Raw genomic sequence first — 13,918 nt, 5'->3', positions numbered from 1 at the left:
GACTATATATTAATGTGTCCATGTGATGTGCTCATCAGGTTATTTTTCCCAACAGTATAGAAACAAACTCAAACTCATGTTTTTAGCATTTAAGTTGGTAGAGCTGATTCTACCTCTCTGTTCTTAGGGTTAGGGTTAGTATGTGGGCAATCTGCCAGTTTCGTTTACCAGTTGACATTTGACATAATTCTAGGGCGGAGTTACGGCCGCTTATAAAGAAGAACCAGGAAGCTGGTGAGTTGGTTCAATTTTTTTTGTTTTGAAGAAGGAGCTGCAAGTTATCTTGCTGCTGGTGAGTATAGAAACTAACTTAAAATCGTGTGTTTAGCAATTTAGTTTGAAGAGCTAATTCTAACTCTCTGTTCTTAGATAGTTGGCATTCAGCCAGTTGCGGTAACCAGGTGTTGACAATAGACTAGAATGTAGGGTGGATCCAAACCTGCCTGAGCTGGGTGTGAGCACTTTGTAAGATACAGGGAAAGCTTCCAATGAGAAGTGCATGAATGCATGAAGGTAATATTATTGCCTTTTATTTTACAATTGTAAATTGCGTGTTTGAAGGGGAATTTGGAACAAAGGCAGTATGAGTCTCTGTTGTGCGCACTTGCGTTGCGCTTCCGTGGTTCCTTTATCCAGGGGAATCCCTGGGGATTTCTGGGGAAGCAACAGGTAAGGTCCATACATGGAAAGATGTGTCACACTGTAGAATTAAGTAACCCCTTACTGGCAAGGGTGATGTCTCCAATGGTAGAGATAAATGAGCTGCAACGCCAATTGTTAGAGACATGCGATATAGCCAAAACAAGGGCATTCTTACGGTTATTCATAGTGCCAGCCAAACAAAGAACCAGTCGAAGAAAGACATAGGGAGTCTCTCTGCAGCAGTCCCTCGAGGAAGACCTGCAACTACTTCTCCTCCCACCCAATCGTAGCTACATGCCTTACCTCCATCATCGTCAGGAAATATGTCACCGGAGGAGTACGCTACCGAGGACCCTCTGCTCGGCGCCGCAACCCACCCAACTGCGCTACCCAACGATCTCTACCTCCACTGACCTCGAAGGGATGGGGCGGGGGGACTCTGGAGCTGTCACGAAGGCAGACTCCATCTCAGCCATCACCTCCCTCCTGACTCTCCACTTCCTGGCCCTTACAGCAACTTGGATCCCCACAAAGGACACTGCCAGTCCACGCAGTCCCCTTCACTCCTTTCTATCAAGCTCTACATTGCGGTGATCCACTAGGTCTCTTCCGTGACTTATTCGATGAGATGGATGCCCTCCACAGCTGCTCATTGTCCTGGGTGACTTCATAACATCACTACCTTTGACCTAACACTTTTTCCTCTTTTCCTCCCACCAACGGGGCCAGGAACCAATTTGACCTTTGGACTCCCTCCGTCCCTTCCACTCTAGACCAGCATGATCCTTAACCCCCCCCCCCCCCGCCCCTTGACCCGATCCCCTCATAATTTTTCCAGGCTGTCCCGAACGACATCCTGCCATTCCTCATCCACTCCTCATCAACCCTCATCAACTCCTCATCAACCCTCGACCCTGCTTTCTTCTTAAATTCCTTTCTAAAACTTTGGAACATTCCCTCTATACAGCTGTCTTATTTCCAAAAATAAAAACAGTTTAACCTCCTCGATCAGTCATACTTCAAGACTGCAAGCTCCACTGACACGGCACCCCTCTTGGGGACTGAGGCGCTCCCTGCCAACAGAGCTCGTTCTCATTTTCCTTGACCTGTTCCTTGAACCAGAGTATCCTCCTCGCTGGCCTGATGCGCTGAATAGCACCAATCAGGTCACATGAAATGGCTCCTTGTCCAAACCCTGCAATATTGACACCGATTTCCCTCAAGGCCTACTACTGGGACACCTTCTGTTCTCCTTAAATACTATCACTGCTAAACTATTTCTCTGACGTCTTAAACTGATTGAAATATGCATCTCAGAATGTCTGGCAGACATTAGCAATTGGGCGACTGCCCATCACCTGAAGCTTAACCTCAAGACTGAGCTCCTCCTTTTGCCAGTTAAGGACTGCCCCCACATGGACTTATTGTTCGCTGTCAAGGACATTGTGGTACCATCAACAACAGCATGGAACCTTTGTGTGGTACTGGGCAATCAGCTATGCTGCATCAGCACATCACCATGGTGGCCTGATGCTGCAGATTTGCTCTCTACAACATCTGCAGGATCCTGCTCTTCCTCATGAGGGAAAGAGCTCAGCTCTTGGTCTAAGCACAGTCCTATTGTATGTTGTACGTCCTGGCACTTAAAAATAGTACTTAGCATCATGTAACGTCTTATCCTAGCTGTCTTTGTTGTATACGGGTTAACGTAGCGATTGTGTTTGCTTGGTACTTGTTTCTATGAACATCCTTATGCCGCGTTTCCACTGCAGGGTGCGGAACGGATCGGATCGCAAAGGTGCGGTAGGGAGGGGGCGGTATAGCCCAGCTCAGTTCCGAGGTCGCGTTTCCACTGCCGACAGTACCCTTTGAGGTAGGCCGGATGTCGATCGCCGCGGCAGCTACGTAAACATCGTAAAAAACGTCTTCCTCCCCAAGAATGCAGACGAACGTCCCCACCTCCTTATTCGCCCAAGCAAGCGTTTTACGCGACAAGTTAATTGTAAAGAATAATACCTCGAGGCTACTGTTCGTTTGTATTTATCCCCGCGTCACCCGGAAGTGACGATTCTGTCGACCAATCAACGGCGGGGGGGTGTAGCTAGAATTTCACGGGACCCTTTCAGGCGTCTCGTCTAGTTTGCGGTACCCCAACGGAGGAGTCCCGAGAACGGGCCGGAACGGGTACGGCAAAGTCCGGGTCACGCCCACTTTTGGCGGTGGAAACGCGACCCGACCCGCACCTTTGCGATCCGATCCGTTCCGCACCCTGCAGTGGAAACGCGCCATTACTGTACCATGAGCGATATATTTTTGTCTCTTTCTTCTGATGACTAATTGAAAGTCTCTTTTGATAAAAGCATCTGCTAAATGCCCAAAATGTTAATCAAAATACATGTATTTACTCTCTGCAGAACTGCTTAAAATGTCAACTCTCAACTAATTTGAATGGAGGAAGACTTGCTGGACAGACGGTATGTCCTCAGCGGCTTTGACGACCGCTGCCCCTCCGACACCATCTCCATGTACATCCACAGCTGCAGCCACGGGGCGGAGCACAGCTGGGAGGCTGCAGGTGGAGACAGCATCGTGGTCACATTTGAAGAGGACATAGGTGGGTACCAGTTGACACAAAGTGACCAGACCCAAAATGCTCAAAAGAAAACCAAAATAACTTGAGATGAAAAGGGATTTTGATAAAGTTTTGATTAATTAAGCGTTCTGGCCCAACACCCCCCTGCAACATGGATTTGATGTAAAATATGTATAGAAAATTTCCTATAAAATGTCTTGTGTCTTTACCAATATGTGTACATTTGGTAACAATTATCTCAACTTCTTTGTATCTATTTAACCTAAGAATGTGTGTGTGCCTGCAGATGGACACCAATTCATGCAGAAAACTTTAACCAAGAGGTTTAACGAAAAAAGGATTGAGGCTTGTCGTTTGGAACTGACCAAATCTGTTATTGTACATGTAGACATTAGTCAATTTTCTGAAGGATACCTTGCAGTGTATTTCGCATTGGAAATGATGAGTGGAGGGGACATGTTTAAGTCCTTGGTCCGGGCCTACCGAAACAATAGCATTGTTATTACCTATGAAGACTGGAAAGGTAAGGTCAAATTTGACTTATGTTCTGTTACATTGTTTAATCGATTGGTTGTTTAATGATAGTTAAAGTGACAATATTGAATATTTTCCTGTTAATAAATGTCTGTTAAGCCCCTATCCATCGCTGAATGAGATAACAATGGTTATTGAGCCTTTTGCCCACAAATAAAAGCCTTTGAATTTGAAGTATTATTAGTGTTACAAACTGGTTGTTAATGGTGAGTTTGTATCCCTGGGGCAAAAATGACCGCCAAAGGCAGTGTGGCATTGCCAACTTCAATTGGTGTTGGACCTCTCTGTCCATTTTTGCTATCCACATGGTCACCAACAGGCGCAGACAAAAATATCTTTGGATGCAATTGGCTAGGCCTTCAACCAATCAAAGCAATGTTGGAAAAAGCTTAAAGTGCTAAGCTTTTTCCAGTTGCACGGTATCATTACAATACAGTGCAAATACTGTCTTATATCACTGAAATTTCTAAATTTTGAAATACAGTTAAAAGGAAATGTACTTTTCTGCCTCATAATAGTCGGGAATGACCATTAGGGTTATAATTGGTGGTCTTTCAATTTTATAATTTCTGATTCTCTTCTTTTCCACAGTTGCTCAGAGGGTGGCTGAACGCAAACACACTCTGAAGGAAAAAGAGCTTGTTGCACAACTCTTCTACCCTGACTTCCAGTGGGTTCTGAAAGGGAAAACACCCCATCGGTCAAAGTTCTCAACTGATATAGCCATTCTAGTCCCACCCGAACTCCTGAGTTTTATCAGTCACACTGAGATATTCAGAGAAGAGCTCACATCTGCACTTCAAAGGGTCCATGCAATGGTTTCCTTCAACATTATCTCCAAGCACCCACAATTGGAGCTGAAGATATCAATGAGCAAGAATTTATTGGGTCATCTCCGGCATGGCCCCGCTTGGGAGACTAATGCTCGAATAGAGGTTCGGACCATCTTGGAGAGATACATTGTGGAGCACATCCCAATGAAGGCTGAGGTCTGGCAGAGAGTTAAGGGTGGTTGTCCCGAAGTCAATGCTGCTACCGCCCTCATCTCTTTTAAAATCTGCACCTCAGAGTTAGTGGTTGTCAGGAGACGGGTGGAAGGGGAGACACTTGCCTTGCTCAAGATCATGAGCAAGATGGAAAAGGCCAAAGATGAGCGGCAAGTAGTGAATAGCACCATCGATCTCGAGGTGTTCCTTGAAAAGGTGCAAACAGCAGAACTCCTAATCTATCAAATCCAAGAAATATTGACTTTCAAAAAGCTTGATTCTTCCTATCACCTTGCAAGGTTTTTGGAACCCCTTGATTTACATAATTTCCAATATTATAACTTTTATCAGGACAACATTGTGGCCGTACTGATCTGTGGCAAAGATTCTGTCACAGTTCTCGCTAAGAAGGGCGATATTGACAGAGCTGAATATAAACTCAAGGAGGTAATCAAGCAAGCATCCCTTTACATTTCCGGGGAGTACAATAAGGAAACCTTTGGTGGGCAATGGAAAACCTTTCATGCAGAACTAAAAAAGGAGAACTTTCGAAATGTTCTCATCGAACTTTCAGGAGACAAAATGGACCTTTGTGGATTCCGTTCTGAGGTCGACAATGTCATTGCCCAGGTTAAGGGATTTCTTGAGAACAAGAAAGTAGTGACAGAAGACGTCCCTCTGAAAACATGTCAGGAGGTTGAATTTGTTGAGTCCTTCATGAAACTCTCAGCGGATCCTCAGCTCAAAGCCTTGGGGGTCACCATTTTGTCCTGCCGATATCCACAATCTCCATGTTTCAAAGTCACAGCTGCAAGTGATCATATCAAAGAAGCCATAAATGTGGTGAATAGGTACATAAGAACAGTAGAAACTAGAAATTGCATGTACTCCAAAGCTGGTGAGGCAAAGATCCTGAAAAATAATAAATTGTTACTCAAAATGCTGGCAAAAGGCTTGGGCTGCAATCTCGAACTATCAGAACAAAATATCAGCTATGATCTTAAGGGCGGTGTGACATTGACACTTTCTCAGGGTAATGTTGCCAAACAGACTTCAGACGTCATTACAGTCAAAATAAGTGCACCCCAGGGATGTCTGGCAAGTGCTTGCAGGGATGTGTCCTTCCCTAAAGTGGAGGTTGAGGTTCTTGGCTGCTGTTCGAGTGCCCTGGCAAACGTCAAAAAACTTGTGGATGACCTGGTGACGAAAGAGTGGAAGCTGCTCCAAATCAGCTCCCCCTACCTAGCCCTCCTCCTCCCCTCAGAGAAACAGGCCATCGTGGCTCTCAGCCGGAGCCTCCAGGTGTGCGTCAGTGTGTCGGCCCCGGACAAGGCCACCGTGTCTGGGAAGGAGGCCGACGCCCTGGCCATGGTTCTCCAGATCGAGAAGCATCTGCAAAAGGCCAAGGAGCGTGCGACCCGGCAGGAAGAAGAGAAGAGGCTGTGGAAGACGGTGCGCTGGGAGGTCTGCGACAGGGAGGCCTGGGCAGAACTGGACCCGTCTGTCAGTATAGATCTTGAGCACGCCTTGCATAAGAAAGAGCAGCGCATCAGCTACACCCTGCAGAACCAGACCTACACTGTGAACCTGGACAAGATGGAGCGGACCGACAGGAATGGAACCATCGCTAGAATAAAGAGGACCCTGAAGGCTGGTTCTGAAATAGGTACAGTCCCTTATAATACACTTTTGTGAGTAAAGCGGGCAGCATACTTAGAAACAAGTTTATTGAATTGTCCTGTTGCATGCAAACTTCTATACTCAATGTGGTTTGGTTGGTCACTGACGGTTAGTTGCATTAATTAAGACCAGTTGGGTCTCCAAGGAGACGGGGACATCAGAGGAAAATAAGTCGCACCCAACTTACTTTTCTGACTCATCACACACAATGTTTGCAGAGCCATCATCTGCAGAGATTAAAATACATTTGGCGAGGTACGAGTTTGTTTGGTCCTCAATTGTGCCATTTTGTTCTTACGACATCTTACTTAGGCTGAGTAATACCGTATTACTTTTCCACATGAAGTATGCTGACCCCTTAAGCTGTAGGGCGTACTAGAAATACGATAGCAAAGCATTAAAATGTGTCTTGAATATGTCATGTCTTGGCTGTCATAGAGCCACCAACAAATTGGGACAGGATGGATAAAAAGACTCTGAAAATAGTGGATCTGTCTCCAAGCTCCGAACAGTACAAACGGGTTCAGGCAAATTTCCTGCAAACATCCAAAGTTCCCAATACGGCAACCTCTGCAACATTTACAGTGGTCAAGGTAAGAAGAGATAAATAGGTAGATTGACAAACAGTTGCGAAAAAGCAGTAAATTGACAGTTGGAGATATATTTATGTCACCTTCTCTCGTGTGACTAATAATATAAATATTAACAATATTAATTCAGATACAGAGGATTCAGAGCAAAGACCAATGGCAGATATACGCTGTGAAAAAACATATGCTTGAAAAGAAATATCCCCGTAACAAGAATGAGATGGACCTTTACCACGGCACTACAGCTGAGATCTGCCAAAAGGTCAACAGCAATGGCTTCAACAGAAGCTTCTGTGGAAGAAACGGTTAGAGATGCCTCTGCACACACATACACACAAACACAAGTGTGCTTTAATACTTGTGTTTCATATTTATTCCACAAGAAAATCATTGTTCCTTTGTTTGTGTTATAATTTCTTTGCATTTCTCCACAGCCACTCAGTACGGCAACGGAACCTATTTTGCCAAGCAATCCTGGTACTCGTGCGACGACACGTACTCTAACCCGGACGCCCAGGGGCTGAAGTACATGTACCAGGCTCGGGTGCTGGTGGGGATGCCCTGCCTGGGGACTCCTGGCATGGTGGAGCCGGCCCCCCTGGACCCCAGTAACCCCTACTCCGGCCTCCACGACTGTGCAGTCGATAACGTCCAGAACCCCTTCATTTATGTGGTGTTCAGCGATGCAGGGGCATACCCCGATTACCTCATCAGCTTCAAGGAGTCTTGATAAGGGTTAGGGTAAGGGTTTCTTGACAAAGCTGCACTCCACCAAGCATTATTTAAAAGGATAAGTGTAATTACTCAAATGTCATTCAAATGGACTGCCATATTCAAACTCTTCTAAGTAAAACAATCATGGGAGAATATTTTTATCAGGTATTGCTTCGTCAATCCTTTTTTTTATCTTTTCCCTTTTATATAATCCAATTGATAATACAAATGACATTTAAATTGATCGTCCTACTTTACTTGTTCTGTTGACACTTTTCTCTTAAACAAATGTGTTGATCCTGTTGTTTTAATGTGAACAATCCAAGGTCAGTATATAGCAAGTTAAATCACAATATGCCGCAATCTATTATAATTGGCTTCTTTCTTTTTACTGCGAAAAGCTGTTGCAATCGATCATAGTGCACCTCGAATCATATCTAAACAATATTTCAAATAAAGCATTTAACCATAAATGTTTCTTACTTGAAATGTAAAGAGTCCTCCATGATTCATATGTTCAACAAAACGTTTCTAGACTAAACATCCCAAAACCTATAAACACTCAAGTGTGTGGTGTAGAAAGCTTAAATTGTATGAACAAAATGTGGACAGAAGTTTTTTAATTAATAATGAATAATTCACTACGAGGAAACCTAAGGAGTGAACCCAAACCGTTTTGTTTTTTTAACGCGGTAATATATGTATTATTGTCAACATAAAACGAATCACGAATAAAACATGTCTGAAAACGTGTTTATTCACAATGTTACGTAAAAGCACTACACTACCCAAAATCTTAAAGTGTAACATGGCGTCTTTGATTGGTGGAATTCGCTGTTACTATGGAAACCTTTACCGCGCCCGCGGTAGTCAAGTCGTCGATTACTGCAACTACTGGACTCCTTCGTTGACCACAGAGCAGGGATGGGCAACTGGCGGCCCGCATCCTCACTCAGTCAGGCCCGCACATAATCAAAAAAAAAAAAAAAACTTTTTAGAATTGATCGAGTTACAGAAAACTCGGTCAAGAAAGATGAGAAGAATTCATAGAATTCAAAGGCAAACCCATGCGTCTAGTTTGCTTAGAAAGGATATCAGTCATTAAAGATATCCACATAAGTCGCTACTACAACTACTACAACTGCAATGAATGATGTCACATTCAGTTTTGTGACATCATTGAATGATGATGTATGTGAGCCCTTTGCACTGATAAAAATACTAACCATTCATGTGGCTGTTTGAGCATGCAAACCATGAAATAAATTGTTGGTTCAATTAACATACCGTTCATAGGTTATGATTCTGGAAGATTTTTTAGGTGTGTAACTTTTATTGTGTAACTTCTCTCAGCTTATATTTAGTTGAAGTGTGCAGTCATGTGGCCCTCTGATGGTTATGATGAAAAATGTGGCCCTCTTTATCATGAAAGTTGCCCATCCCTGCCACAGAGCAACCAGGATTTCCCTTTCTGACATGATGCGGTTTTTAGAGATGAGGACAAGAGTCTTCAAAGGGGTGAAAATCACTTAGTGTTTCATATAGTGTATATAGCGTCATTGACGTGGCGATATGAGTCTGTTGGGGCCCTAGGAAAAAATTCATAGGGGCCCCCGCCAACAAACGTCCATCACCATTATGTTATAAATAATCTGCACAAATATAAGGCCAGTGTCCCTTCATGCATAAAGCATTTATTTTTCAAATGCTGTTTTACATGCCATGGCTAGTGCCAATGCTGCTATGTACTCACATCAAAAGACATCGAATATTGCACTCCACTGAAAAAGAGCCAGTGTTCACAACATTTGTTACCACTATATTAGCCGAATACAAATATATATTAAAAAAACAGATTAAACATAGTATAAAATGCACACCTAACACAGGTGTGAATTGACTTGGTATTAATTACCTCAAATTAGTTACAGCAATTTAGTACTTTTGAATAGTTTCCTTAGGTAATTTTATTAGCTCTTTGGTCAACTGTTGTTGTTTTTTAAATGTGCTGTACGAATAAATGTACTTTTACATTCACATTACAATGCTACAATTACAATTACCAGTGCTCATCAAAACCCTTAATGGTGCTACATATGGTATTCCGAACATTAATATAACAGCAAACAAACTGCAAATGCTGTTTACTGGCCTTTGCTAGGGCAAATGCATTCCCTGGCTCAGGGATGCCCACACTTTTTCTGGCCTGTGGGCCAGAGGGGAAAAGAATAGACATAAAAGGCACAGCATTACTTAAACCCCAGCTAAAACATTTTTTACCACATTTCCCTCATCAGGGATGGCCTCAGGAAGGGGAAGTAAATCTGCCTGGGCTTGACCAGGGAGAGCATGAGAGGCCTCCAGCCCAGCATGTGGGGCTCCAAGCGGGGGGGGGTTCACCTATCAAGCACACACACACCCACTCAAACACGCACAAAGGCAACACAAGATTAATCAAAGTACCTATGGTTAACAAATGGACACAGAGAATGATTTAATGCATTTCATTACATTTATTTTGATCATTGACAATGCAGAATTCTGATAACAAAATTGAATGCACTACGCAAAGATTAAGGCCATGCATTCATTTTTTCATTACCTTCTTTATTCCTCTCAGACATACTCTAGGGTAGAAACACACACAAATACAGCACATTAGTTACTGTGTTTATATACCTGGATTTTAAATATATAATATAAATATAGAATAATATTTTTTGACACATTGCGGCAACTTGGCTAATCTACTTGAAAATTGCCAAAAACAATGCGTAAATGCTTCTATTCACACGACTGATATAAAAATTAGGCCTATGCACATTACTTGCATGAATAGGTTAATCATCAAATTGTTGGTTTCTCCATTAAGTAGTTTATAATTTACGTGAACAGAGAACGGCAACTTACCTCTAGGAAGAAAATCGCACAATATTGGACCCTGGACATATTATAAAATGGACAACGGATTCCAAAATGGCGCCTATTCATTCCTATGTAAACTGCTCAATGGCGCAGGGCAACATCAAGGAGAGATATGCTTCCGCATCATGGGTCCATAGCCACGCCCTACTTCATGACGTACCGGATGCAGAAATATTCTTGTTTTTTTAGCATTGTAGCATTAAGCGAGAGGTCTGAGGCTGAGCGATCGCAGTCGCATTGTTTACCGACCATGGAAGTACAGGTTACTTTTCCCCTGATGATTCTCTATATGTTTAACAATTATTATTTTTGATTTGTTTGCACCTTTTTGACTTTATAAGAAAAGCAACTTGTATATACCTTTTTGAATGTTAAAACAGAAATAATAATTACCACTCGTTTTTTTATATATTTCTGTTTCTGAAACGAGAATCAAATGCCCAATATATACACAGACCCATCAGCCTGTGTACCCAGGAAACTCACAAGGTGTTAGGAAGCAAAGGAGTCTCTGAAATGACCCCACATGGTATCATGGACCCATTATGTGTGGGTGCAATAAATAAGACAGATATGATGGTGGTGGCGGTGCCGGCAGGTTTCAAATACAAGTAATACTGAAACAGAATCTCAAACTTGATCCTGAAATGTATTGAACATGAAATATTGTACATCGATTGCGGCTGTGGTCGCAATCGATGGAGGAGGCAGTCAGGTGTGCAGGAAGACAACAACAGGAGTATGATGGACAGGGATCTGACATGGACAGGGAATTTTTTTATTGAAACATTCAGAGGAAATCAGGCCTACTGTAGGCCTATGTAAATAAGATTAAAGATGTCTAGGATAGTATGAATGATAACTTATTGATGGGCACCTTTCAGGCCACTTAAGCACACCTTACATGCATAATTAATAAAATATTAAAAACACTTGGGTGGAGCATGTTTGTCACTTATGTGAAAGCTGGAGTAACGGAATAAGATGCAGCTGGGCAGGGCGCCGAGAGGTGATTCATGAGGCATGATGGTGGCACAGCAGACAAGTAGGCCTACAGGAGCATGATGGACTGGGATCTGATGAGGAAACAACGATTTTCTAACTTAAGATAAAATCTACTCTGAAGTTTCCAGTTTCTGCAAACAGAAGAGGGGTTTAGTTAAGGCTTTAAAACGCTTGAGGTGGCGTTTTGAAAAGAAAAACATGCATTTTTTTAGGACATGGCATAAAGATAATTATGAGCCTCTGATTGATATCCAGACATTTTTTGCGGAGACACATTCCTGTTCCCCACTTGTATTGGAGTGAACGGAGATATCTACTTCTGGGTCCCTTGAATCGAGGGACCCGTCTACAGCCCGCTTAAAAAGCTGCAATACCAGGCTTTGCCGCTGAGCCCTGGTGGATTGCGGAAGTATGCACTTGGGGGGGGCTTGTATAGAGTGGCGAAGTCACGCCCCTTCCGGTAGAGCTCATGGGACCTATGAGATCGAAAAATATGAATGTGCGTCAATGGAGAGAAAATAATTATTTTCTGGTCCCAGTCTTTATATGCCCTGGATTACACATATGTTGTTTGTGGATTTAAATGATAATTTTTCATGCAAAGAAAACTAAAAAAATTCGTGAAGAAGTTTGATAATTTTAGGTTTTATGTGAGGCCGCTTTGTGAACTACAGCTCTTCGCTGCTCTCGACGCATATGATATACGTCACCACACCCGCACTTGGAATTCGGCACAGAGATGGCGATCTCTGCTCCACTTCACCACTTTTTTTCAAGGTGAGAATAAAAGCATAGAAAGAGGTGAAAACCACTATAAGTCGGGGCAAGTGGAGAGTTTTAGTTATGTGCCATCTCTATGTGCCATCTCTGTGCCGAGTTCCAAGTGCGGGTGTGGTGACGTATATCATTGACCCAATGTAGGACTGCGGTCAAGTCAGCTATCATTCGTTCATCCGCGGTTAAGCTAGCCACCACACGCTTTCAAAATAAAAGCCTCAGAATTTAGAAGGGGGGGCCCACAACCAACCTCAAAAAAAAGAAGGAAAGGAAGAAAATCATCATATTTTCTATTTTCTTTTATTTTGTACACAAACAGAGTTGAAGCAAGACAAGTCTGAACGCGTAAATACAATTAAGTGTTAGGAGAAGGGTTGCGAAAAGAATTTACCCAAGCGGCTCAAATAAAAGAAAAAGTGAAAAGACGCAGGTAAGTATTTTTAAGACCTGTGAGAAGAAGTCAATAAGTAGGACTGTGTTAGAAGCGTGTGATTTGGAGAACAATCTATCTTTTCTCTCTCATAGACTCACTCTCTCTCGCTCTCCCCCTCTCTCTCTCTCTCTTTTAAAATTAAAAACTGTCTCTGACATTGCTTATATAATGTGTGTGTGTGTGTGTGTGTGTGTGTGTGTGTGTGTGTGTGTGTGTGTGTGTGTGTGTGTGTGTATGTGTGCATGTCTGTGTATGCCACCTTGCCTTGGCTTCTTTCTGAATAGCTGCCTGAAAGGGTTTAACAAGATAAGAAGGAAGAAACACGAGAAGAATCAAACCCAACAAGATGACTCATTGACGAGAAATGAAGGAAGAAAATACCCTGTCTATTAGAGAATCACACAACAGTACAAACATGCTTACCCTAACTCTGAATATTCTGAGGACACTGTACTCAGCAGATTATCTTTACCTACCTATCCACCATGTCAGTATTTTTTTTCTCTGTTCTCTTTTAAAAATCAGATGAGGTGGGCCCCATACATATCTCCACCTTCGGCGCCCAATTTGCTAAATCCGCCACTGAGTGGGTGCCTACTCCTTTTGCTAAGGCACATAGCCTATAGCAAGTAGAGCATTGAAGATGTTAAAAAGTTTGGGTCGGTTATTGTTCACGTGTGTGTGTGTGTGCGTGCGTGCCTGCCTGCCTGCCTGCCTGCCTGCCTGCGTGCGTGTGTGTGTGTGTGTGTGTGTGTGTGTGTGTGTGTGTGTGTGTGTAATTATGGTTATCAGTAGATCATTTGTTTTGTTCATAATTAAATTATTTAAACAAAATGATTGTATTTTGTGTCTTTGTTGAAAACATCCAAAGTGCAAGTGGGAAAAGTAAGTAAAGAGTCTAATAGCCTACCATAATATGTGTCTGTGCAGTTATGCCTCAGTAACCAATGTCCAAGTTTTGTTTTAGCCAATTGGTTACTCAAGCTAGGCATATTCCTAGACTCCTATATTGGTTTAGGACTGGCTCTCCAAGAGTTCC

The 13,918-nt window shown here is 42.8% G+C and overlaps 2 protein-coding genes across 2 annotated transcripts; both read left to right on the top strand.

Annotated features, from left to right (window-relative positions):
• The first annotated feature begins 44 nt into the window (after positions 1 to 44).
• LOC132448323 (uncharacterized) lies at positions 45 to 6,450 on the top strand. Its single transcript, XM_060039488.1, has 4 exons — positions 45 to 292; positions 3,057 to 3,256; positions 3,522 to 3,758; positions 4,361 to 6,450. The coding sequence occupies exons 2-4, from the start codon at positions 3,091 to 3,093 to the stop codon at positions 6,448 to 6,450; spliced, it is 2,493 nt and encodes an 830-aa protein (XP_059895471.1). The 5' UTR covers positions 45 to 292; positions 3,057 to 3,090.
• Positions 6,451 to 6,454: 4 nt separating this feature from the next.
• On the top strand, positions 6,455 to 8,212 carry LOC132448657 (protein mono-ADP-ribosyltransferase PARP15-like). Its single transcript, XM_060040122.1, has 3 exons — positions 6,455 to 7,028; positions 7,156 to 7,330; positions 7,460 to 8,212. Exons 1-3 carry the CDS (start codon positions 6,897 to 6,899, stop codon positions 7,753 to 7,755), a joined length of 603 nt encoding a protein of 200 aa, XP_059896105.1. The 5' UTR covers positions 6,455 to 6,896; the 3' UTR covers positions 7,756 to 8,212.
• The last annotated feature ends 5,706 nt before the right edge of the window (positions 8,213 to 13,918 follow it).

Source organism: Gadus macrocephalus, chromosome 20 (assembly GCF_031168955.1).
Source record: "Gadus macrocephalus chromosome 20, ASM3116895v1".
Taxonomy (NCBI): Eukaryota; Metazoa; Chordata; class Actinopteri; order Gadiformes; family Gadidae; genus Gadus; species Gadus macrocephalus.
This window is presented reverse-complemented; position numbering and strand designations above follow the sequence as displayed.

Bases quoted from the DNA above. Each gene is read 5' to 3' on its own strand.
- LOC132448657 (XM_060040122.1), top strand. From the start codon at position 6,897: ATGGATAAAAAGACTCTGAAAATAGTGGATCTGTCTCCAAGCTCCGAA. The intron at 7,029-7,155 runs GTAAGAAGAGAT...ATATTAATTCAG, and splicing joins CAACATTTACAGTGGTCAAG to ATACAGAGGATTCAGAGCAA. The intron at 7,331-7,459 runs GTTAGAGATGCC...ATTTCTCCACAG, and splicing joins AAGCTTCTGTGGAAGAAACG to CCACTCAGTACGGCAACGGA.
- LOC132448323 (XM_060039488.1), top strand. From the start codon at position 3,091: ATGGAGGAAGACTTGCTGGACAGACGGTATGTCCTCAGCGGCTTTGAC. The intron at 3,257-3,521 runs GTGGGTACCAGT...GTGTGCCTGCAG, and splicing joins CACATTTGAAGAGGACATAG to ATGGACACCAATTCATGCAG. The intron at 3,759-4,360 runs GTAAGGTCAAAT...TCTTTTCCACAG, and splicing joins TACCTATGAAGACTGGAAAG to TTGCTCAGAGGGTGGCTGAA.